The following is a 26909-nucleotide window of genomic DNA, read 5'->3' as shown; positions in this document are numbered from 1 at the left end:
TTCGAAGACTTGCATACCTAATGCAAAGTTTGCATTATGTATTTCCACGTTCAGTTTAATAGTTGTGAGGTATAATATAGTCCACGCGGAGCAAGAAGTTCGAATTCTAAACCACGAAAGTTCGAGATGCTTATATATTAAGGATCACATTATGCACAACTTTTCACTGTTCGCAAGGTGCCTTGCGAAATGACTATCCTTGTTGGTATCGGAGATGAAATCAATGGAATATACAGTGCAGCTTAATCTGCAGCAAAATTTTTCAAATGGATTAAGGAAAACTCATTAATTTAATTTACTCTGATCACATCCCATGTGAGTGATCTAGAATCCAGCATATTTGTGACGACATTTTTTGCATTACACTGCTATCGTTCAATAATTTCCCATCGCAAAACAAAACAAAATCCTGCAGTAACAGTAAAATTGATAACGAACGCCGGAAAAACACTTTGCATGCGCGACGAAAAACGTAAAGAAAATATGGAACGATCCAAACTCGCATAGCTACCCAAATGAGGTAAAAACTCACAAATGTAATTTGTAACTGTACAAAAAATTTTATCATTATATTTATTGCGCACACCAGCAGAAAGTTTTCGGCAGATTAATGATACCAAACTTATTTCATTTCCTCTAATTGTGAGAAAAAAAATAAGACCGCTGATCGTTTTTCAACCCCGATTAAATTCACCGTTCATCAAAAGTTCCGTTTTACGAGTGATCGAAATCCCTCGACAATCAACGATTGTTCTCAGAGCTTCATCCTCAGACCACGATTTCGAACTAAATCGCAACTATTTCGATCTGGAGTATTGGCAAAAAGGCGTGTAAGGGCGATTTGCAGCATAAATCAAAGATTTCAGAATGCAAGACTTGGGGCGTCAAGCTAAAAATATTCAAATACATGAAAAGTATCGACTGTTAAACCGAACGTGGAGTCGTGGAGTCAATTGCTCTGTAGGGGTGGAAAATCCCGTGGCGAGTATCTCCGACGCGTAGAAATGCCATCGCTATCGGGGAAGGGGTGAATTTATTTCGCCGATAAAGCTATGCGAGGAAACCACGGGGGAATACGAATTAGAGGACCGTTTCGTCTATAATTGAACCACGACAATCTATTTTGAAACCTGATTCAGCCGGGAACTTGCGAAATCGAAACTATCGAATTTCCTGCCCCCGTTGCGTCGAAGCCTCCGAAAAGATCAATAGCCATATTTCTTCGATGTAAGTACTTTTTACTTCTTACTACTCTGTGCAGAAATTTATATTCAAAGTCCTGCTCATAGATTAGTCGTCGATCACCAATGATGGATGGCTAGCTTTAATTTCAATTAATTGATTGTCCTTCAATGATGTAAAGTAAGATTTGGAACTTGTCTGCAATCAAGTGGGGGGAAAATGAGAGGCTCTGAATGATATACAGTAAACTAATAACGTTAAATTGTGTCCCAGAAACGATGCCGCTTATGGGATTGATATTCCAAATTTGAAAAGTTTCGAAAACGCCTAGTTCCGATTTTTTTGGTAGAAAAATTTCAAGTAAAGAAATAAAGCTCTTACGAAACAACAAATTTTCAAATGGCCGGGAACACGACGGCTCGCAGTTCCGAAATGCAAGATTCCAAAAATTCAAGTGACGATAGAGCAAAGTTCCGAAAAATAAAGTTTCGATGGGGTAAAATTCCGAAGATCAAAACATACTCACACAACTAGTGAGTGTAAAAAATCAGAAAGCCGAAAATCAAAATGACCAAGATTCCGAACGTAAAAATATCGAAAATCCAAAACAAAGAAAGATTAACGTGGTGAAATTTTACCAAGCCAGAAATTCACAGAACTGAAAATCTTCGAGCACTTGAAATTTCCATGTTTCAGGTTTTTTAATTTTCTCATTTTCGCACTTTCGAAACTTTGAGCTTCACATTTAGGACTGTCTGAAGCTTTGATTTTTCGTCAAAGTTTGATTTCCTTACTTTAAGTTATGCCACCAAGAAATTCAGAATTTAGTACTTTCGGAACTTTTCAAATTTGAAATTTCAATTCCGCTTCCAAGAAGCGTCCATTTCGGTTTGAGTAACTGATACAGCCTCGGGGCAATTTTGTTAAAATTACAAAGTTTCGTGACACGTCACTGCGATTGTCACCGGGTAAATTGAATTTTATTTTTTACAGTGAAGAGGGTAAGAAATAAGGACGAAACTTTTATCATTCGCTAGTCGGACAAACGTTTTTCATCGGACAAAAGTTACAACAGTTACAACAGCAACTCTCTTTCTCTCGAGAACGAACTACGGAAACTGATTTACTTTTTTCACATATTCCTATGTGGAAGAGGATAAAAAAATGGCGTCGACTGGGCTTTGATGAGGAAAAAATTGAATATCAAAATTACTAGGCGAGTGAAATTGACACGCCAGGCAATTCTGACAGCCGAGAATCTTCATTTGCAATATGCACATTTTATGTTCATAGCCAGAAAATGCTTTCACACAAAATGTATCCGAACCTTCTCTTCATTTTGCTCCGAATATTCGAACCCTCGTTCGAAACAACGGGATCAAAATCAGGACGAAACGACTTGTTCATCAATGCCGTTATCACCACAAGTACATAACCGAACGCGCGTTGCAAGACATTTTCAAGACGTTTCCAAGATTGGGAGAAAAATGTTCCCCTACTATTGAACGAAACCCTCTGACATTTTCCTAATTAACCTGACTGATCCTCGAACCCTCTGAAATTCCAAGAATTTCAACAAGATAATTCTTCACTCTGATCATGACTAACCTAACTTCTTTACAATTTACGAAGGATAAAAAACGAAAGTAAATTTCCGAATCGAGATGGAAGTGACGTGCCATCTTTTTCGTACATACCGTCGGTAAAAGAACAAAGTTGAACAACTTGAAAGCGGCAAATTTTTCAGCTCGCCTTACAGCCATTTTCATTGTTCTTATCATTATCGTTCTAATTATTATTTTAATCAAACGGACCTCGCGGAGAATCAAGGCGTGTACCAAAAAGGGAAGAGGTAAAATAAGAGAAATTAAATTTGTCGACAGCACGCGTAATGGGAAAAACGTCTCACGTCTTCCTCGCTCTATCTCTGCCCTTTGTTTACCTCACTACTGTACAATTCGCAAGCAATTAGAACAATACCTTTCTCCCGGGGTGATAACAATAAGTCAAATTCCGTCATTCTTCGCCTCTCTGGCCTCGCGCTCACATGCATGTTAGATTAGAGTGTTTTAGAAAAAAATAACTGGCTATTTTTCACCATGGCATTCCATTCAAAGTTTGTTTAGGTCGAAAGAAAGATTCTGTCTGAAAAAATGAGCGTTCTACGTTATGTGAAAGATCGCACTCGGTTAATTTTTTACTTTCATTCATTTTTTTAAAACTTATGAATTATCGTGAAGAAAATTTTTCATCGTAAAATAGTTATAATTTCATATAAACTTTTAATATGGGAGAATAAGATTTCCGGTTTATATACCGTTGTGTTATGAATATAAATTTCGGGAAAGAAATAATAATTGAAGTTTCTCCGTACGTTAAGAAAAAAAATTTGAAAACTAGGTGAAAAATCAAACGATCGCGATTTTCCACATAACATAGAACTATTCTTTCGAAAAATCTTTTTTTTTTTTAACTTAAACAAACTTTTTAGGGAGTTCCACGGTGAAGAATCACAAATAATTTTTTCCTAAAACACCCTAATATTAAATACATGTACCCTGCCCCGGCACTTGATACATTATAAAATGGAAAAAATATGCAGGATGTATGGAAGGCTGTTTGATGAAAAATGTGCCGAAAAAAAAACGTTTCAAAACAATTACTATAAAAGTAGAACGGAAACTCATTAGTTTAATTCTGAAGCGGTATTTTTTTTATCGTAAATAAGATTTAAAAACCTTGAATCTAAACACAATAAACTTCATTATTAACAATATCAAAGAAATCTCGTTATTAAAGTAATTTTTTTTTTATTTACTTTTCTGTTGTTTTCTTTCATCACTTACAACCATGTTCGATGATCTAATATTAATGAACATGATCAGATTCTTTGTTCGAAAATGAATTCTATATTCTAAATCGCGAGGCATGAATTCTAATTTCTTAAGCAGATCGGTTGGCCAAAAATCGATATTTTTTAGTAACTTTATCATGAGATAGTCGTACATTGAGTATTACTCCAATTATTAGATTCGTAAGCTGGCAGAATCTCTTTGAAAATATGGAAACAGGAAATACTTGAATTATTAAAAAAAACTGAGACCTGCTTTACTTTCGATCGATTTAAAATTATGGTAAAAATATAGTAGATTCCTTCGATTTCATTCTGTGACGGTTTATTCTACAAATACAACCATTTTCTACAAAATCACTAAACAGATGTAATTTTTCCCAGTAGTCATTCAACATTGGCATTTATTAATCATAATCGGTATCGTGCGGTGTTGAAAAATTATCAAATATTCAACAATGCCAAAGTAATAAAGAAAGGTGTGTCAGTGATTTTTGTTTTCTAAAACGTAGCCTTCTAAATAAAATGGATTATTTTCTTATAAAACATAGTCTTCTAAATAAAATGAACCATAGATCAAACCAATCTGCGACATATTCAATCATTTCAAAGTGAAAAATTAAAATCAAGCGTCTCTATCTAAGCTAAATTAAGTAATTCCACCATTTTAATTTCTTTTTTGTTTTTGAAAAGATCTTCGTAACCTACGTATATGATAATTTTTTTTGAAAAAATATATATAGTATCTTATTTGACCAACCAACCTAATCGTCAAGCCTTTCGTTTGGCTAAAAAAATCTCATACAATTGTCGCAAAATCGCGGGTGATAAACTAGAAGCGTAGCGAAAGAAAAAAAGAAACAAAAAAAAAACATCATCATCGCTTACCAAAATCCATTGCTGTGAACAATGACCGGACGCAGAGAAGACTTTGGGTCTGATTATTACAAGTAACGAAGTTGAAACAACGAGTGAAAGATTCTCTCGGCGCCAGAATTTCTCGACGATCTAATTACAATTTAGGTTTAATTGGTTCTGGCCGCTGGTTTTCGGCTTTTCTCTTGACGCCTTGAAGCCCACGCTCGACGTTGCCCTGCGACAATGGTCTCAGACTTTATACAGAACCGTGAGACAGTTTCGAGTTCCAGAGGTCTGGAGGGTGAGCGACGTTTGAATGAACGTGAACCGTATTCATCAGCGACGAATAAGCAGACTTGAAATACGCGGTGCCATGTGGTAAGAAAATGTGGATTCAACGATTAACACAATTTTCATAATCCCTTAACTTCTGCGTGTTCTACGCAAAAGTGATTGCTATGAAATATTTCTCCAAATTGGAAAACGTGGTAATTTACGTCGGAGAAAAATTATAATATAACTTCTTCGACTTTTTTTTTCATCTCTTAAACAACGCTGCTTTCACCAAACAGCCAAAAGCAAATTAGCAACTTTTTACCGTTTTGATAATTTCGTTTCTATTTAAACGGAAGTGGAACTCTGAAACAGGTTCGATGGTTAACGTCATCTGGTGACGACTGGTGGTGGGAGAGCAAACTATGAAAATGAAATTGATTTTCGTATATATAATGTGTACATATAAACGATCAACGATACAGAATTATCAAACTCGGCGCTGATAGATAAACGATAGAGTAAATAACAATCACGGTATGGAATTGCAGTGAACAGGGATTTATTACTTTGTTGCCGTTGACGCTCTTTTTTTCTTGATCAAAAAGAGAGAAAAAAAAAACGACTTTGTTGCTATACCGGCTCTATATTTGTACGAGGAAAATGTAACGGAAAATAACCGAGTTTGTGCAAAGCGTTTAGCAGTCTAGGAGCATGTCTAACACAGGATTCTGAGGCAGAGTCGTTAGCTCGTGCTATGCAGCTGGAAAAAGGTAAGGATTTTTTTATTTCTTTTATTTTTTATTTCCAAGGCGTCGCTGTGCAAAAGCCCGCCGAGTTTTCAGGGCAGCTCATGCGCCTGAAACGACCCAAATCTTTGTCGCTAAAAGAGTTGTTGATGAAAGAAGAAGGGTATAAGAGAAGAGAAAGACAGTAATGAAGAAAGAACAAAGTTGTGGGGGGGGTGTTTAAATTCTGAATTTGAAAGCTTTCGAAAGTGCCGAATTTTGAATTTTTTCGTAACGACACTTGAAGCAAAGAAATCAAACTTTGGCGAAACATCAAAGTTTCGAATGGTCCAAAAACCCGAAGGTCAAATTTCCGAAAGGACATAACTCTGAAGGGTCAAAATTCCGACCGTGGGAACGTAAGAAAATTAAAAAATCTAAATCATCGAAATTCTGAATGATTGAAGATTTTTAGTTTTGTGGATTTCTGGCTTGGAGAAATTTGACAGCTTTCATTTTTATTTGTTTTGGATTTTTGATATTTTTACATACGGAATCCTGGTCATTTCAATTTTCGTGTTTTCTGATTCTTTACACCCACCCGTTGAGTAAACAAAGCTGTATGAGTATATTTTAATTTTCGGAATTTTACCCCATCGAAACTTAATTGTTCGAACGTTGCTGTATCGTAACTTGAATTTTCGGAATCTTGCATTCCGAAACTCTGAGCCGTCGGGTTTCCGATCACTCGAGACTTTGTTGCTTCGCCCATGTTTGATTTCTTTACTTCAAGTTTCGCCACCAAATGAATTGGAATTAGTCGCTTCCGGATCTTTCAAATACGGAATTACAACCCCGTCTCATTTATGGGTGGATACAGAATAAGTAAACAAATTTCAAGTCTCATTGTCACGAATACAGTTTTTCCTCAATCGGTAAGATAAATTTCGGCAAGTTTCGGCAATTGTATTCTTGAACTAAATGACTAAAACCCAACTGACTTTCTGATTACTGGTTTGTCGAATCGAATGAATCACTTTGACTCTATTATAGGTTAACATTGATGGATCAAAGTTGATTATCTAAGGAATTTATCGGTGAATTTTCTATCGTATAATATTCAGTAAAAAATGACAAAGTCCAACTTAGTTTGCTTCGATACAATTATTCATTTGACATTCCGCGCTTTGCATCTCTTCCCTTCACTTTTAACTAAATATTAACTTTTTTCTGCGCTTTTGCCATTTCCTCGTTTCAATTCCCACAAGAGCCTACGACTCATATTTCTATGACGTCCTCGCTTTCCGACTTGACTATACACCAGCAGGAATACAGTTTATTTCAATTACACCCAACGAAGTATCCTGGAAACTACGATTACACTTGCTCTACATTACTTGAAAACAAAAGCAAAAACTGCGCGGTCGACTGTCCGCAGGCACTGTGTGAAAAATGGGTCTCGGTCTTGCGACGAAATCAAAAAAAATAAAGAAAAAAAGAAATACTCAGCCAACAATATTACTGTTGACCAAAACATCCCTTAGCCAAGATCCAACTTCCAAAATTCAAAAGAATTTCACAAAAGGATTTGATTGTATCGATATTATATATTTTTATTTTGCACATATTTACTCTGAAAATCGATTCTACCCATCAAAATCTAAATTCACACGCATGTTTGTAGATAAATTTCGCAAAGCACCCCAAATATCGAAGTTTTAAGTGACCGCCTCATTCGAATACAGACCATCATTGATATCACCCGACACATGCTTCACTTACTTCAAATCTGCAAAAGTAGTTGGTAATTCAGCGATGGCTACCAAGCTAAAAATAACCGATGCATCGATTAATCGAGTCCAAAAAAAACAATCGGTATCAATTATTTCGCATTTTTTTTAAACGGTGAATATAAAACCAAAATTTTGAAAATTTCAGTACGTAATCTCAGCAGCGACAAATTTTTTTCATGATTCATAGTTTCGTTCAAGATATTTTTCAATTTCATGTGTAAATATTCGTTGCATCGAATAGGTACCTGTTTAGTAAGTAAGACAACGATAATAATACTTGATACTTTAATTACATAAATTGATATTGTATTGCGTGGTTGATGGAATTAAAAAAACAAAAACCGATCCTGAGAAAAAATAATCGAATCGGTCGTTTAATCGAGCTTGAAAAATAATCGATTATTTTTGGTCATTCTCAGCAGGCACGGCGAGATCAGTTATCGAGTATGCCTATCGTTTTGACCGTCGAAGAGGAAAGCTGCTCGCGAAGTTCGGTCGTCGATAAATCACGCCTGAGCTTTAGCGAGGGCAATGCTTTATCGAATATCGTCGAATTCAGTTTCCTTCATCCCGCATGCAATTGACGTTCAACAAAAGTCGCTCGATTGTTTTACCGCGACGATCAGCGGTTGCTCGAAATTTTCGCTACCCCATTAATTTTGTTGTGCAAAATTTTCGCAATATATGACGAATGGCTTATTACGCCGCGTGATTGCACGCGTGCAATTGAACGGCTTTCAGAATTAATCAAATTTTGTCCGTCGTTGTTGACACCCATTGGAATAAGAATTACCTCCAATTAAGGTGTCACTCACGCGTGATACGACAATCCGTTTAGTTCACCCGCGTGGAATAGAATCCGCACGATTGCTCGTCGATGTCGCTTTTCCTACACTGATTTTCCCTGTTATTTAATTCTCAGGCAGACTCGCTTATTCAATAATTATTTACTAACGACCAGCAGACTGATTTAGAACTTGTCATCCGCAAAGACGGAGAGCTGGAATTATCTTCGGCAAATACGATTTTATACCGAGTTTGCGAATTTACAACAAGACCTGCTTCGCATAAACCGCAAAATTTGTCACGTCAATTTTTTGGGGAGAAACAAGTTTGTACGAGGAAAAATATATGCCGGTAAGATTTTAAAAACACCTTAGAATCAGTGCCACTGCATTTTTTTTTTTTTTCTTTTTAGTCTTCAACGGTTTTGAATCTCTCACAGAAAGATTTTCGCACGGTGTAAAATTTTTCCAAGAACATCGATCAAGGGGAATAATAAAATTTTTGCGTTCCTAGTTACGAATAGTGAAATGTTCCATGTTCAAGACTTGAAAGAAATTCCATTGACCAGAATCCCGAATGAGGAATGAGCTGAAGAACTTTGTTGCTGTAAGGTTTCTCCCCAAAAAATCAGTGTGAGATTTCATTATTCAACTGCTTATTCATTCATTCATTTATTTATTTATTTATTTATACCACGACGAAGTTTGAGTGAGGCAGGTGTCGTTGTAGGGATGGAGTCGCCATTAGCATTGGAAACATGAATTTTCAACCAATGTTATCTGTAAAGAAATCGAACTTGTCAGTTAAAAGTATAAAACAACGTCCAGGAATCACGAGATGCTCGTTTCTAGAAAATTAATAATTACACTCGACAAGTGGCTATACTAAAAAACCTTGAAAATGTTGCAACATAAAAACGGATGGGAGATAATTTTCTCATCCTTGCTTCTATTTGTAGATTTCAGGTTTGTTTTCCGAAGTATTCGACACCCAAAAATAGTCATCGTTCGCAATTGATTACGATGAAAAAATCGCCGATTCCTCATGATCGATAAACCAGAAAAGTTGAATTCACATGAAAAATAGAGAGCATAAGAATTTTTCTTGAATTAATCGAATCAAACCCTCAATCAAGTTTGATTCGTTTGTACGGTGATCCTCGAATCCTGGCAAAAAGAAGCCCAAAAAAGTTCATTACTCTGGATCACCGACAGTCCTTTCAGAACCAAAAATCTACGAAATTTCATAGATATTATAGAGAGTCAGTGTTCAAAAATTGTTAGAGAAACGAGTATAACGTAAACCTTCGGTAAGAAATCCTTCTAACAATAATAACAATACCGACTCCATCCCAAAAAGTATCCTCGCGCTACTTTCGGCGATGGAGAAAAATACCTCGATAAAAATGATCAGAGACGAGTTGCTCCATTTCGGAAGTTCATTATTTCTCCTAATCCTCACACAGATGCTGCAGTAGTCATGGCAACTCGGAGTTTAATCCCGGATACGTTGAACCCATGCAACCGTCGCGTGTCAAGGTGTCGAGAGGCGCGATCCGAAGATTAAAAATCGTGTCGACATCCAATTTGAAAAAATCAATTTCCCCGCCTCTCCTTACTTTTTTAACCTTCAAATGTTTCTTTCCTCTCTATCTTTCTAACGACGACGCGTTTCCCGTTCCTTGTTACGCGAATAAAGCTCGAGGCCGACGCAAGTCCGAAGTGCTTTCGACGTGGCGGCCAAGAGAATACTGAAGCTCGTTCCTCGCGTTCGGCGAACCTGAGTTCTACACCCACCCCCAAAACCAGCGGCGCACAAACCCTCGCAACTGTTGCGCCCCCGCCCTTCGCTGATCTTAACGTTTTATAGCCGTTGCCGTACCGCGGTAATTAATGCTAACGATTTGGCAACGGACTCAAAACAGTTCCGGAAAACTCACTTTGCCCGCATTTTCCCACCCCCATCGACGATTTCCCATCCCTTGGATGAGAGGGAAAATATTTCGAATCCGGCAAACTTTCTCTGCCGGATAAATTAATTATACCGAGTGCAAGCGATCGTTTCATGGTGGTACCGTTTCAACGCCTAACCAAATTCCGGCATCGATATAATCAGTTTTGACGGGTATTTGGTTTTTTTTTCGTCGAACAAGTATCCGCAAAACACTAATATGATCTTGTCAATATTGCAAAACGCGATACAATAAAAAATTTCCAAACTTTTCTCATCGCTGAATTGTAAATTATTTTTAAGGTGTCGCTGACTTCGCTTGTCATATGTGTATGCCATGTATATTTTGTTACGTCACAAGCGGGGAAATTTCCTCGTTAATGTCTGCGAGAAAGGGGATAGGAATATGACTGGAAAGATTTTTAAATCGTAGCACGAAGAACGTGTACTTCCCTGACTCAGTCACTGCTAACATAGATCGCTGATAACGTTTATTATAAACAATTCGACTCACAATCAGCGTAGGTAAGACAAGACTCGTTCAGAAGAGTAGAAATTTTCATTTTTTCAAATGATCGTCTTCTCCAAATTAATCAAAAGGCTTCTATAAAAGTTTCTAAACCAGCTTGATGAACGAAACTGAAAATAACCAGAAATTTCAAACTTTGTTGACCAATCGTCGATTGATCGGTTTTCCAAAAAAAAAAAAACGAAGGACCTTAACCCTTTCAGTAAAGTATTTTTCAACTCAATATTTTTGACGGATTTTTATTCCCCGAGGGTTTTGAGATATCGTTCATCACGAATTTGAAGTCAGAATTTGATAATGTCTACATCCAAGATGGCAGATCCAATATAGCAGATGTGAAATCGAACAAACTATCAAAATTCGATGATTACGGCTGAAACTTGTTACTCGAGGGTTTTTGGGTCAACAAAAATCGTTTGAAATTGTAAATAAACTGTAATTAGGCTAGGCCACGGACATTCGTGAAGTGGGACGCTGAGGATCCGACCGTGACTGAAAGGATTAAGCGAGCTTTGTAACCGGATTAATTTTCAGTCCTTTTCAATCCAGTAGTAAGAAAATATTTCAAATTCAGCCATTATCCCGTCCCTGACATATATACATAATATGCGGTGCTTCCTCGTCACACATATCATTCATCTTGAGGGCCCGTCAAAAATGGTTCGAAGCTGCAGAGACCAGAAATTATGTACCTACCAACGTATCTCGATTCAACAAGGTGCAAGACTGAATAAATCATTCCGTCGTGGGTGTCGTGGAACGGGGATCTATCGATCATTTTGCCACCCGACTCGCCCGCATGTAAGAGTCGATTTGTCGCACCCAGCTCGCGTCACTTTGCTTATTTAGGTGCAGCCCGTTCCTTTGCGATATCAATTGAGCGATATGCTGTCGCTTGGCATTTCCGCCCCCGTCGAGTTCTCCACATTCGTATTCAACTCGCGCGAATCTAAGATTCCACTTTTCTTGCCTGCCTGCATGGGACAAACGGAGTATAAAACTCAGCGTCACGTACCGTTCTTGAACAGTCGGTCAAAAATGTTGCTTCGCAAAGTTCTCGCCGCCCTATTCGTCACCCTGGTGCTCAAATTTACACGACCAGTTCACTCGAACGACGAAATGGAAGCCGGAGAACGTCGACACTTTGAATTATCGCCGGAAGATGCGGTACCGATGAATAAATGGGTGAGATGTTGTGAAGAAAATTTACATTTTGTTCAATGAGTGACGGAAGAATTCCGATTTTTTTTTTTTCTTTTTTTTTTGAAATCAAACAAAGCAATCGCATTGCACTTTTGTGATATGTGCATCGTCAAATTCAGGACTGTTTGAATAGAATGAAATCATTCCATGCACGGTCGATCACGATTTTTGTCTGTACTTTAAACTGTGACATTTGGTTTTGGATTTTTGGATTTCTGATCATGTTTAGCAGTAGTTATTGAAATATCGATGTAACCCGACATGTGTGTGTAGAGAAAATGGTATTTAAAAGGAGCATCATTTTTCACATAATTTTCTTGCATGCAGATATAGAATACATTTTTACGTACTTCCGAGCTGTTTATGAAAAATATTGAATATTTCTTTAAGTGAATCGAATTGATGGCAAGAAGGGGGTTCTTTTTTGAAAATTGCACACCAGTTGGTCTGTTCAAATTACCCTAAAGCGATCATATTCCGACTGTAATCTAAGTCATATTTCCACTTTTCCGTCATACAAATTTCAGATGCTTATAAAGTCACGTTTCTCAAGCTCCGAACGTTCTTTGAACGAAAATTGAAGTCACCTATTAATGAAAAATTCATCAATACGTATGCTCATTACACATCGAACAATGCAAAGTTTTGGAAAACAATCAACGTGGTATAAGCCGGTTCATATTTACCCTAAATTGATCTTTCGGAACTTTACCAAAGTTGTGAAATTTGACAATATTGTAGATGCCAAAGAATCTCTGCCAGATTCTCAAATTTAAGAATGTCTTCGAAATACCTCGAGAATTCACTCTCTTGTCAAGCGTTGGAATGCGAGGACATCGAAACACTTAGGAACTCGTAAAGAATGCTCCTAAATACCGAAACAATTATATCACCCGGTGGTAACACGAGCACTTTCCACGCCCTCGCTCATTCCACGTGGGCGTACCGACTAGAGTGGTATCGACTAACCAACGAATTTTCTCCGCGTGTTAACAGGCCGGTGTAGATGACGCCAGGAACAGTTTCCCCGGCGATTTGATCGTCGGTTATCGTCTGGCGGACGAGGTGCTCTACAGGCGGGTCATCGAAATAAGAAATCCAACAAACGAGCTGAAAACTGGCATAATTACCTTCTCGGTGCCCAGAGGTGGGTGAAAATTCAGAGAGGCGGGGGTTGAAATTTAGGATTCGAAAAGTTCCGATAGCGCCGTATTCTCAATTTTTTGATGGCATCGCTTAAAATAAAGAAATCAGTCTGTGATGAAACATCAAAGTTTAGAACGATCCGAAACCCGAAGCTCAAAGTTCCGCAAAGGCATAACTACGACAAGTCAAAGTCCCGAAACCGCGTAAACGAGAAAATTTAATAATCTGAGACATCGCGATTCAGATTGATCCAAGATTTTCAGTTCTGTGAATTTCTAGCTTGGTGAAATTTCAAGACTTTGATCTTTCTTTGTTTCGGATTTTCGATACTTTTACGTTCGGAATTTTACTCCATCGATAATAATTTGTTTTTCGGAAATTTTTCTCGATCGTAACTTTACTTTTCGAAACTTTGCTCCATCGTGACTTGAATTCTCGGAACATTAAGCCGTCGGATTTCCACCATTTAAACTTTGTTGTTTCGTGAAAGTTTGATTTCTTTACTTCAAGTTTCGTCGCCAAATAATTCGGAATTAGGCGCTTTCGAAACTTCAACCCTGCCTCAACTCAAAATATGTCTTTATATTTTCTTTTTCTTTTTTTTTCTTGTTCTTTTTACGCGAGGTACATAATCGGTTCAAAATTTAAAGCAATTTTTTGAAACTTGTTGACTAAATTCTGTTAAAATCTTAATTTGAAACTGTTCACACAGTCAAATAAGAAATGTAACAAAACAAAGACATGACAGGGCAGAGGTTCAATAAGTAAAACTGAGGCTGATCAAGTTTGTTATATTTAAAAAAAAAAAAAAAAAAAGCCCCCACGATTCAATTATTAATTTTAAAACATTAAATTCCAACAACTCATACAAGTGAACATTTTTTTAATACAACGCACTTTGTTCTTTTGCTTTCGGAAAAACTACATCTAAATTGAAAGTGACGTAAGGAGGAACTAGAAACAGGCATTATAGCTGATCAGGAGATCTCAGGACTGGGACCACCTAGGTTTGACACGTTTTACATTACAGGGCAATTTCACTACGTGAGCGCGATCAACCGAGCGGGAAGCGTGGGCGTGATGTGCGAGGAGCCCTACACGATTGGCAATTCGGAAACGGGTTTCAGAGTCAGGTCGCAGCCGAATACTCAGGTGGTCCTGGACTGCACCTTCGCAGCTCATTGATTTCCACATTTCTCGTTTCCTTTTTCACCAGAAAATTTGCAATTTACTATTGAAGTTGATGATTGTACGTGTACCTAAGTGTACACCAACAAAGATTAGAAAAATAATAATAGGAAAATAAACAAAGTGTGGGGACTGAATTAAGTACGAAGCCTGATTTAAGGTGGTTTTTTATTCAATCCAAACAGCTTAACTGAAATTTAGACTTGGACTGATTGTTAATATAGTAATAAAGTGAATCCCACCTCGTTGAAAATATCATACCAGATTACCGGACAAAAATGCTAAAACAAGCTTTCTCAAAATTGGATCTTTAACATAGCGCTTAAGGCGGCTTTAAGTTTTTTCTACGGATATACTATCATAATTATTTTATTAAATCCAAAGACCTTTGCAAAAAAACTAGACAATGGTTGTTATCTTTCCAACGATATGTTGAAAAGTAGACGTCGCTGGCCGTTTCGAAAAGATTTTTAGTAACCCGATGGTATGGCGGTGAATTTGAATATCGTGAATCCTATTTTCACACAACCTGGATTGATTTGTTACTAATAATCACAAAATGAAGAATAAGACGTCTCATCTTTTATTGAAGAAAATCTATTGTCCATCGAGACGCATGAAAATAATGGAACTATAGAATATATTAATTGTATCTGATGATAACGGTAGTCAAATTTAAACTATGGGCAGAACATTGTCAATAAAATTATAATAAACTATAATTAAAAACGTTATTAAAATTCTTGAATTTTATTCTCCTACATTATCCCAACAACTTTAATTTAAATTACGTGCAAACTTTTCCAAAAGGATATTTTATTGACTCCGGAATCACTAAAGAACAACCTTAACTGTCACTAATTGTGGTACGTGGATCTTGAAGAATCCACATCAGCCGCAGAAATAAGGAAGAAGAAGAAGAAGAAGCAGAAGAAGGATCGCTTCAAGATTCATTAGGGAAAAAGCGATGCCTCTCATAGTGAACACGCGGTATTATTTTTCGAGCAGTAATTGCGGAGATATTTATACGAATTCGAAGCCCGAAACCCTCCCGTCGATAATTACAAGATGTATAGAGGCAGCAGCTCCAGCACTTTCGTAGTTTTCAACTTCTTTCGTTAATTGCGACGCTATGAACTTAATTAATTATCGCTACATGGCTAGGCTACAGCAGCCTGTATTTTAAAGTCGGAGGTATGGAAAAGTTCATTAAAGTTTACGCTCATAACACTTTCTACTACTTTTCCACAGTAACTTCCAAGTTTCTCGATTCCCTGAGCAAGGAAACAACTTTTTGCTCGCCCATTTTTACAACTCGACTGGATTTACTTACGCGAGGATTATCTTGCACAGTTTTACAATAAATAGTAACCAATTTCTTCCGTCGAATTTCATATTTTCCAGAACTTTTTTGTCACCTTAACTTCCCTTCACGTTCCTACGCTGAAAAAAATTTCTATTTCTTTTAGTAACTAGAAAATTCTAGTAAACTGAGTATCGTTACAATAACGTTTCACATATTGTGGATAATACAAAAAAAAAGAAATGCAGTACAAGTGACTATTTCGTGTAATTATACATGTCTATACTGTTACGTATTGTTGTTTAATTTACAACATTAAATCTGATCGATTAGTTGACTATATTTTTTTCATATCAATAAAACCTTAACATGAATTTTTCTATTACACCAGCATCAAATAACGATTACTATTATCAAAAACTGTTTAATTTACAACGTAACACGTACCTACTGAATATTATTACTCACTTTCATTTTGTATCATACGCTTGTGGTAAAAAATAATAAAAATTATTAATTAAGTACCGGTGCAGTAACTAAAACCAGAAACTTCTTCCAGTGTGACGCGAAATTCTTATTGAAACAATTACGTTATTAACCGTAGCGTGATTGATGAAAAATTTAGCAGGAATATATGAAAGATCGAAATTTACAACTTTTAATAACAATCCGTCAGAAGCAAGTGTCGCAATTATTCGTCAGCTGTGAGACGCCGAGGCGCAATACCCACCCTTACAGCTAGGGTATGTACTATATATATACAACCGTGTTCGACTTAACGCGGGAGGATCTTCAGCCCTGCAGCAGGCAGTGTTAATTAGACGGGTGTGAATAATGCGTGACGGCAGTAAATACAGCGAGCCAGAACTGCGAGGGTGTAAACTCTATGAGAAAAGACGTTGCGACAGAGGCTAGGACGGATTTCGAGGAGGCAGATCGGACAGAAAGCAGCGGAAACCTCGACGTCGAGAACGCATTTTCAAGGGACCGTGTCGCGGCTTATTAGCGAAGTAAGCACCTCGTCAACTATCAACAAGACGTCTGTCTCTTCCATATATTATCTGCTTCTTATACTAGACGCGATAATGTACCTCGCGCGAATCAGACGCCAAAAGACGGTCAGCCGTAACCAACGATATTAAATACGAGAGGAATTTTGGACCATTGAAATTTACAACCAATTTTCACCAATCGTTATTTCACCCCCGTTATGCTCTCACGTCCTTTGTGCAAGCTTTCAAAAAGGGAACGATACTTTTTTTTTTTTTTAACGTCGTGCATGTAAGTGAGCTGAAAGAAGCGATGTCACATGCGTAAGATTCGTTTTACACTTTTCATTTTGTGATCTACTTGCAGTTAGTTTTAGATTAACTCTACGATTACGCCTGTGTATCATTTTACGAAAAGGTGCTTTTTCTTCTGCCCAGAAGCGAAAGCCAACAATATTCATGTTTAAACGTGAAGTTTTATTTTGGGACTTCACCTGGAATTCTAATCGGACAAATTTCTTTTATGAAAGAGAAAATAAGAAACTAAAATTCAAATCGCTTAGTTCTAAAAACAGTACAAACAACAAATGATTCTTCTTGTTAAAAAAATAACAAACAAATCCCTTACTATTATTAAATGATGATTAGAGAGTTCAAGATTACGTGTTATATTGATTGCAGATTATACAGGTATATAAGGACAGATGGCGAAAATTTCTCATAAAAATTAACCAATGATCACATTCAAAGTGCCTTTTTTGTTAGGTACCAGGATTCGCTGACAATGAATAATTGATAAATATTATCAATTGATTCAATAATAAGAAACTGAGAGCCCCGGTTTCACCGATTCCTTAATTACGAAGAAGCTCAGTAGATTCTAAATCGCGGTTGGCACACCACGTCGTTATAAACTCCAGAGAGCTGGTCTCCTAATCCCCTAGAGTCTGGCAAATCACCGCCGGGAAATAAAGCATTGAATTCTACAATCTGCACTTGTTCGTTTGTTTCATTATTTTTCTCTCCGTTTTGTTCTCCGGTCAAATTCTTATACCCTTAGGATGTATTTCACGGAAGAAACAACCGACCCTGATTGGAAGGCAAAGTTTTTTTCCTCAATTTCAGGTTTTACACAACTTTCGTCACCGCTCGAGGACCTTAAACCAGACGTTGATTTTCGAGGCGGTTGTATTACTTTCAGAAATTGTAATCCAAGTTCGATAAAATACAATAAAGTCAATTCTCCAACGAAATTAAATTCAATTTAAAATCGCAAATTGTCTGAAGAAGCAGTACGAATATATGCAGTAATGGTGTCTCACTTTGAACGGTAATTCGGAACAGAAAAATGATTTTGATCGTGTGAATATTTGAATCGTAGGAGAAAATTAAACACCAGCGTTTCATTAGATAAAAAAAGACTATTATCGTAATGCGAAAAACGGCCAAATCAATTTATATACGATTCACGCTTCAAATTGTAATCGACGTGTCTCATTAACCGAACCATTGTTCCATGCTCAATTCACAATTGTACAAATTTGTAAAACCGGAACACCTCGAGTTTAGGAGGATCGTATAAACCGACTGGATACCTCTTCGCATGCTTATAAATATTGACTACGGTATAACGTCTACCTTCGTTCTACCCTCCTGATCTGTTGTTCCTTCTCTTTTGTGGCAAGTGAGAGAAATAAGCTTGGATTTTAGTGGCGTATTACGCTTTTCGGATCTTTTCCTACATACCTTGTACGTAGAGAATTGAATTCGGCAAAGTTACGGTATGAAAAAAAAATGTCGGATCTACACTTTAAGCTCGACGAAGTTGTTTCAAGAGTAGAAAAAAGCATCAATTCAAACGTGAATCTTCAAGTTTTTTAAGTTCGTATTCTCGCCAGTGTATTTGAGGAAAATTTGAGAAAAGTTATTGTAGGATTAGTCTCATAAGCGTACATTTCTAAAGAAAAAATTTCAAACATTTATTTTGTGTCCTAAATCCGTGCAAAGTTTTCATTCTAGGAAGAAATTCGCCGGCGTGTTTTCACCAGTGATAGAATTATGCGTGAACCGTAACTCGAAGGGTGTGAAAATGAAAGTCTGAGATCCTATCGTCGTAAGAAACGCGAGTATGAAAGATGCAATGAATATTTGCGCACAGTCATTTTCTGCAAAATGCTATCGGCTTCAGTGTCAGCGTAAACGGGGCGGACGCAGAAAGCTTGATAACCATGTTAGGAGTCAATTTCTGAGCCAAGAATAAAGCGACGCCTCTGAACACGTCTCTCATCCTTTAATCTTTCCCTGACTACAGGCTTATCCGCTTCCAGACTCCTCGCCGCGATCAAACGACGTATTATACGATATTGGCACTGACTATCTCGTCTAACGAACCATGCCTGATCAAAGCTAGTAAAATTGAGTCAGGTCCGAGCAACTGTAGTGAATGTATTGAATTTCTAACTACGATTGCCGGTAATTTCACAAGGAGAAGAACAATGCTATTGGTACAGAACCAATGGATTTTATTGAAAGAGGAAGTCCGATTAATATTACAATATTCTGTTTATTATCATTCATTTATTCTATATTTTTTTACAATTTGGAGCGAAAGAAAAAAAAAATACAACTATCCCGAAAGTCTCAAAGTTTCAAAATCAACTCCAAAAAAAAAAAAAAACCAGAAAGGTTTTACAACAAATATTTAAAAAAAAGTGGTGCAAATAAATTTCTACGATATTCCCAAAATTTTTCCACCAATAACAAATTTATGCTTGAAATGTGAAAATGAAGGCGTGAAAAATTGAAAAACCGAGTATCTGATCATTGTTCTTGAAAGTTATACGCTCACCAATAATTCTTAATGTTCCAACATTTTCTCTTCCGCGGGTCGAATAAACAAGTTCAGTAACGTTCTTTCCACGATTCATATTACTCAAAGAATTGAAAGAATTGCTTCCATGAGTATTGGTTTTGAGAGGTGAAAACTTCTTCGACGTTTCTGTACCGTTGCTAAATCTATTTCCAATAAATTCACCAGGGGGGAGAAATTAACTTTTCGCCAATATCTTCGGCAAGTGCCCTGCGTGTATCTCAGTAGCGGCATTGTATTCAAATTTCTGCCGCTTATTCACGCTCGGATTTATGGACGGATATACATACATACATATATACATATGTGTATATGACGGAATATCCGATACCCTGCGCCATAAAACCTTTTGTGAAATTTCATGCCCGGAGCTAAAACCGTCGACAAGCCAATTTCCCCACCAGGACTTCCGGTCTCGAAGGCATTAGCACAGTATTCGTTCGGTCAAAATAGGTCTGAATAAAAAGTAGTCGAGATATGGCTGCATTTTTGTGTACAGGGGTTTTCGACCCTCGGGAATCAAACCTAAAATCATGAGCTGCGTAGCAAAATTTGACTCTTCCCTCAAAAACTGCTATCGATAGATGAACAATGACCTCGGAAAATTCTACATTGAATTACGTCCTCGTATGTCGGAAACGGAGTCGGATTAACAAATTAAGAAAAAAGAAATTGTTTCACCAAAATTCCCCAGATGCCGTCGATAAGTTAAATTTCTTTTTTCTTAATCTGTTGACCCAACTCCGTTTCCGATATGTCAGGACATAATTCAACGTACAATTTTCCGCTCTGCACGATGGTCGAGTCATTTTTCATCTATCGATAGCAGTCGAAACACCGGCTATGCAGCTCAAAACTGACTTCACATTTGACTTCCTAAGGGTCAAAAAAACCCATACACGCAAAAATCCAGCCATATCCTGAATATTTACAATACAGATCTATTTTGACTGAACAATTTCAGAATATCTGCAGACAATTACTGAGGCCATGCACGGTTAGGTGGCGGGAAAATTGGACGGCAGTACAATCCATCATCCCTCGTAACCGCGGACTGACAAACCTTCAGAAGCAGATGTGGCCAGCTGCATAATTCCGCAGATTGTATCTGCGAATGGCCGACTAGCTTCTCCAAACGGTCGAAGGGACAGTGTCTTCTAGGCTTAGGGCTTTTTGCCCCTTCCATCACGAGAACGGAATTTCCCAAGAATTTTGGCCAAAGACCGTGAACGATGGAATTTGGTGAAAGACCTTAGTTAGCGGTCTGGACAGTGACGTAGCTGATACGCTCGGTATCTGAGGCCTGAACCACGAACGCGAAGTGTTACAAACTTCTCGACGTGATTAGGTTGAACCGTTACTCAACGAGACTCGAAACAAAGTTGCTGCTTTCTTCCCGTACTGATGGGGAGAAAAAGAGCCCTTAATTTCTATAGGGAAGCTACGAAGACATAACAATGTGCGATAATATGCAGAAATTAGAAAAACATAGTAGAAATGATTGTGAGTGCCAAAATGATCAGGTTCCGTTTCCAATTGTAAAGTTATCCAATTGGTATACCTAAGAAAAAATACACTATTCGGAAAGCATCGAATGCTGAGAGCCGAGTTCCAATAACAATTGACGAAACAACGACGATCATTTTTTCTGAAGATATTGCAACGAATTTAAGCTATTGAAATTTTTAATGACTTAAAATCGTCGAGTTGAGCTTCGGAAAACAATGGGAACTGATTGGGAACGAATTAAAAAGTGAATTCAGAGGAAATGCAAGTCGAATAAAACCAAATTCGTTATCTGTGATAAATCAATTTTGGTCGATCTAAGTCTCTTGTCTGATTACCGAGCGAGTGTACAACCGCTTTTCCGAAGAATCACAATTTCAAACGCCAACTTCACTGCACTCCAACAATTAGTCTACCACGATGCGAATTGACCTCAGGTTTCTACGCGGAACAATTAGGTGTACTTTACGTCACTGAGGATGACCAGCGGTCAGTTGAGCGCAGGCGAGACGAGTTGATCGTCGGGAAGGCAGACTTTGGAGGGTTGTCGGAGGCAGGCGTGAAACTCTAGATGATGATTGATTGATTATGGCTGATGGAGCGTCGGCCTCGTTCTTCATCCCTGTAACGAGTAGCGTCAGAGTGTTCGTGTACACGTTCAAGCTACGTTGTTTAAAACTTTCGAATATTTCACCGTGGTATTATTTACGCTTGAACAAGTCACAAATTGATGGAACGAGCCTGGCGTTCGCCAGCTTGAATTCTTCCACGATTTGATCCCCGAGTTTTCCCTGTCCAAACTAACCGGCAACGTTCATCCCTCCCTGACGACGCGACGTCGCCCTAATTGCGCAGCGACGTATTACCAAAATTCTTACCAACAACGGGTCGACCCCAAACCACTTACAATTTGCAATCGCGTGTTTCTGCCCTCTTAAAACGCCCAGAGTCCGGCATGTAGCTGTCCAAGTATAATGACATTAAAAAATCAGCGACAAGCAAACGGATCGTACTCGGGAATTCTTAAATTCCAGCGAATACTGTACGTTCTTAACCGCGTATGATGAGGTAGTTCGTGAATTCATGAATTACAGATTTAATCTTGAAAATTTTACTCAGCTGGTGAAATTATTTAGCTCGGCTGCCACCTGCACTCACTTCAATTCGTTTCTTTTCTCAGACGTACCCGCGGTTCGCATATTACTTAGACTTTGTGAACAGAGTACCAACGTTTTTAACCGGAAAATTTTGCGTGTACCGGGTGTTGAGTATAATATTTAACAAGACATGCTTTTACGTTTGAATAAATACAGGCTGTAGGTATGTAACTCAATAGCTGCACAGCGTAATGCAAATTTTGACAATCCATTATCTTGAAATATAACCAACCGATTCATGACACTCTTTGGCACTAAATATACGCATGTACGATGCCATTTACAGCGGCATGGAATCTGTTAGTAAAGTATTATGACGAAATTTTAGAATTCTAACGACGTCGCAAAACGTCAAAAGGTAACGAAATATCATAAAAAGTAATGTCAAGCTGTATACGAAACATTTCAAAAGTTCAATAGGATTTTATAAATAATATTCAAACAACCATGTAGATTAATTTCAGGGCTTTCGTATAATTGTAGGAAATCTCAAAAAATAGTTTAACGTGATTTATTCGTGCATTGACAGATATATTTATTATTGATATTTCAAGTCGGTAAATATTTGGGAAATATCGAAAGATTTTTAGAAAAACAAGCGGTTACACCTCGAGGGTGAGTAAATGCCTTGGAATAATTACGGCTGAAGAGTGTCTCGGTGTATCGAGAAAATTGATGAGGTGCAAATCGAGTCGGAAAACATTTTCAAATTCCTCCGTACTGACGGGGGCTGCTTGTATACGCTCCTATATTTACGTACATGCAAATATTTAGTAGAAGTGAGAATTGGGGTTTACGTATTTATGCAAATGTATGCAATCTAGCTTGTTCGGCTCTGTGGAGATTTCAAGTGACGGAAATTGTGAAAACGTCGAGGGTTAGCTTCGCGTCCGTTGTGGCCGTGATGCCATCATCGCCAGGTACGTATTCTAATCGATTCGCCCTTAAGGTCATGCAGTACTCCTACCCTTACCGACCGAGCAAATTCACCCGTTTTCTTTCTATGTTGAACGAACAAACGAACGAAAAGGGTTCAAATTTTGACGGCGCATCGCTCTTTTGTAACGGAATTCAGAAGAGTTATTCATATCCGATAAATCGTCAAAAAAATGTGTCTGTTTTCATGCAATGTTGAGGTCGTTAAACAAGAACTAGCAATTACAATAATTTCGTAAAAAACCACACATTTTTTTGTCGATTTTCCGGATATGAGTAGTTTTCAGGTATTCCGCTACAAAACAGCGATGCACCGTCAAAATTTGAAACCTTTCCGTTCATTTGTTCATACAACATAGGAAAAAAAGGGTGAGTTTGCTCGGTCGGTAAAGGTAGGAGTACTAGATGACCTCAACTCGAAAGTTTAAAGCGTTAACATCACTAAATTTACTTACGCCGGGAGTTATCAGCGCCGTCGAACACCTGGACTAGAGATCAATCCAGGCCGACGTTGAACGATTTTCGAGAATCCAAATGCACTTTTGTGGGATCCGTAACGAGCTTACATTAGTTAGCCCCACCTTGAGAAGCCGTATGCGAATCCGACTCGGTATCGCAGCGCTGAAAGCTCGTCAGTCCGCGACGAAAAGCCGACGAAGAAGCTTTCTCAGTAAGCAAGGAAAAATAACTTACATGCTAACCGGAATCGTGAGGTGAGTTTTCATCCTCTTGCTAATCCAATAAAGTACCGGAGAATTGTAGCCAATTTCATTTAGTGCGTCACGCGACTTAACTTCGGTACGTATTTTATCCAGATGAAAATACCTGCAGGTATAATGATTTTCATGACATTTGCATTTGCATTCTTGAGTAAAAGCGAGGATCGAAATATCCTGAATTTTGTGAAAAATCGATATTGGAACATTTCTCACGATTTTCCGATCAACATTTGATAACATATCGAAATAATAACAGGTATTACAAGAAAATTTGACGCTTCAATTTCTAAATGGTTTTGAAACTTGTATTTATTTGTTTCTTTCACGAGAGTTAAAACTGTGTGAATAGAATGTAACTTTGATGAAAACTGAATTTTCTCTGTAAAAAAAATTCCTGGAGCTTTATGACAATGAAGACTTCTCTATCCATGTTCACGTTATTCAAATTCCCAATTTTCATGGCCACATTTTCACTGGCAACCATGATTGTGTATCTTGAAATAAAACATCGAAATATCTTCCATCATTGTGGAAGGAACGGTCTTTCGGTTAATCGAATATTGTTCTCTACTTCGATGTGAATGTTACTTTTATTCGACGTAAAATTTTTGTAGTCAAGAAATAAATATTGAATTAGATAATCCACGGGCATGGAATGTTACGAAGCCCATTTTTCAGCGCAAAAAGTATTAACGCATTAATTACCTACTCAAAGTAATGCTATAACAGATAAAGAAATTTATAAAAACCAAATTACATGGTCCCTTTACCAGAAATTGCGCCTTATTCATATTCCGCAGTTTCAGAGTGCAAGGTACCATTGCGGAAACAGTCCCCCCCCCCCCCCCCCCCTCGTTAAGTCCAGAGCTTTGTTTAACAGGATTCAGTGAAGGTATAGAGTGAAGCACTTTGTGTGCTCATTGCGCAAGGCAGTCGTCTGCACGTTTCTAGCTATCCGTGCTGCAGTGGGAAAACAGAGTAACGCAGGGACGTAAATGAAGGTGCCTTTTTTAAAACACCGAATAAGCAAGAAGAAACATTACAAGTACTACACATACGTGAGAGAGTTGCGCGCGAGGTACGATCAGGCCGATGATTTCCCCAGACGACAATTTTCCGCGTATTTATCACCATTTGCGGTTCACTACGTTCGGCTTAAGCTGCGTATACCTACAAAGACGAATTTATCTCTCTTGTGCCATGCGTCTCGAAACGCGCATGATCTTTGTTATGCGGGACTGACAGGATTTTTTTCACAACTAAACATGAGACAGTATATGTATAGTGCCGGTGCTGTTTGCGCTAGAAGCTCGATCAGTTTAAGGTACCAGAGGTTGGTTGGAATCCTAATTATTTGGACACTGGGTCGTGGTACGAGGGTGAAGTTAGTAACGTTAAAACGCCGAAACATCACAGAAAAGTTCATTGTTATAAAATTTTAGAACAACTTTTAGGAAGTTGGTTTTTCAAATTATGAGTACGTTTTGTTTATTATGGTTCAATAAATTTTGGGTAATCCTAAAGGTGCAAAGTAACGATGCCTCGCAAACAAGCATTGTTAAAGTAACGGCACTAACTTCAACCCATGTCCTCGTAGATGTGTCCGCAGTCCAATCTACCTACCAAACTACAATCATCATGAAACCTCCCAGGTCGATTTTATGAACAAGTTTATTACGTCGATCCGTATCATTTTCAAATTATACGTGGCAGTCGGTCATCTACATGTTATCCACGATGTGTGAAGAACCTGACTGCGAGTTTCTTTGTTGTAACGAACACTCATGTTTGTACGAACTGATCAGACGCTGAATGATCAGCTAGAAATGACGAGGAGTTTAACAAGGAAGACAGCGCAATGATCGATTGTTAGATGCGTAAGACAACTAAGGCTGGAGGTTTTAATTTCGATTCTTTTTGCTATGTGTATGAATAAAATTCGCTGTTTAGGTATTCCGAATCGTAGCGATTTGACAAGTGTGGCGAACTGAACTGATGATTAAATTTTAATTACAACTTACGATTACACACCGGTTTTTACAGAAGACCAATCAATAGGTACCTGACGAGGTTCCAATCTGGCAAAAGCAATAGCAGGATCACGCTTAATCGCAGAAGTCGTAGCCAATTCTGATAGGATTCTGACTATTCTCCAGATCCACGAGCCCAATTTTCACAAAGAGCGTGTGATGTGAGCTGGACCACCGACGTTGAATGAACGTGCGATAACGTGCCGCAGAGTCCATACAGATTAATTATAACTGGCCGGTTTCCCGTGAGGAATGAATGAAATTTTGGTAACCGGATGGTCGAAAATGAGCATTGGTGCCAGAGAGTCCAGGATGGTATGAATGGCAATTGTCGATGTCAGGTTCGAGATGGACCACCGGGGGACGTCTGGCTTCCGGTGATAACGTCGAATCCACTCTCCGTCCCTCCTTTCCCACCACTCCATCAATTCCTCTTCGCCGTGCGAGCTCCTCCCCCGGTGAATTGGTTGGCACAGTATTGTAGGTAGCAACAATGCGATAATCGTGTGTTGTATCCATTTCGTTTTCATTCCAGGCAAAGGTACACCGGAAGTTCCGGTTCCGTGATGATCCAGGTAGCAGAGCGATGAAGAAGCGGGTTCGCCTCGAAGCGAAGGAGCCAAAGGAGAACAAGGAAGTGAAGACCGGGAGAGAAGGAAGGGAATCAAGGCAACAGGACAAAGGCCAGGACGCAATCGCCCTCGAGGACGAGGCCCAGAACGAGGGTTTTGCCGAGTGGCTTCGGTCCAGCAGCGGAGTCGAGCTGATGAGACTCTTCGTAATCGCGAATTCGCTGGTCGTCTTCGTAACGATGGCCTGGCCGAACATGCAGGAGGCCCTCTACATCGTCAAAGATTTCATAATGGGCGACGAGTAGTGTGGTTCCCTCCTCCACTACCAGGGAACACAGACG

The 26909-nt window shown here is 38.3% G+C and overlaps 3 protein-coding genes across 7 annotated transcripts in view; 2 read left to right on the top strand and 1 right to left on the bottom strand.

Moving 5' to 3' along the window:
• Positions 1-26909, bottom strand: part of LOC107217029 — a 118766-nt gene that overhangs the window by 86633 nt on the left and 5224 nt on the right. For 2 of the 4 annotated variants that reach the window (XM_046740624.1, XM_046740826.1), the window contains exon 1: positions 9867-10201. The exons of 1 other annotated variant lie outside the window; for it this stretch is intronic. The gene's annotated coding sequence lies outside the window, so the exon portion shown is untranslated. Of the gene's footprint in view, positions 1-3404; positions 3418-9866; positions 10202-26909 lie in introns of those variants that run through there. One more of the 4 variants, XM_046740721.1, reaches the window with a different exon arrangement.
• LOC107217028 lies at positions 11989-15156 on the top strand. Its single transcript, XM_015654385.2, has 3 exons — positions 11989-12135; positions 13150-13300; positions 14330-15156. The coding sequence occupies exons 1-3, from the start codon at positions 11989-11991 to the stop codon at positions 14482-14484; spliced, it is 453 nt and encodes a 150-aa protein (XP_015509871.1). The 3' UTR covers positions 14485-15156.
• On the top strand, positions 23833-26873 carry LOC107217040. 2 transcript variants are annotated; one of them, XM_015654399.2, is made up of 2 exons: positions 23833-23960; positions 26532-26873. In XM_015654399.2, exon 2 carries the CDS (start codon positions 26583-26585, stop codon positions 26871-26873), a length of 291 nt encoding a protein of 96 aa, XP_015509885.1. In that variant the 5' UTR covers positions 23833-23960; positions 26532-26582. The 2 variants fall into 2 exon arrangements, with proteins under 2 accessions (XP_015509885.1, XP_046598761.1); XM_046742805.1 differs by lacking the exon at positions 23833-23960 and adding an exon at positions 24926-25044.

Source organism: Neodiprion lecontei, chromosome 1, assembly GCF_021901455.1.
Source record: "Neodiprion lecontei isolate iyNeoLeco1 chromosome 1, iyNeoLeco1.1, whole genome shotgun sequence".
NCBI classification, from domain to species: domain Eukaryota; kingdom Metazoa; phylum Arthropoda; class Insecta; order Hymenoptera; family Diprionidae; genus Neodiprion; species Neodiprion lecontei.
The sequence above is the reverse complement of the archived record's forward strand: the minus strand, read 5'-3'. Positions and strand labels throughout refer to the sequence as shown.

What these genes read in the sequence shown, in the direction of transcription:
- LOC107217028 (XM_015654385.2), top strand. Translation starts at nt 11,989, where the DNA reads ATGTTGCTTCGCAAAGTTCTCGCCGCCCTATTCGTCACCCTGGTGCTC. An exon ending in CGGTACCGATGAATAAATGG is followed by an intron (nt 12,136 to 13,149) that starts GTGAGATGTTGT and finishes GCGTGTTAACAG; the next exon opens with GCCGGTGTAGATGACGCCAG. An exon ending in TACCTTCTCGGTGCCCAGAG is followed by an intron (nt 13,301 to 14,329) that starts GTGGGTGAAAAT and finishes TTTACATTACAG; the next exon opens with GGCAATTTCACTACGTGAGC.
- LOC107217040 (XM_015654399.2), top strand. Translation starts at nt 26,583, where the DNA reads ATGAAGAAGCGGGTTCGCCTCGAAGCGAAGGAGCCAAAGGAGAACAAG.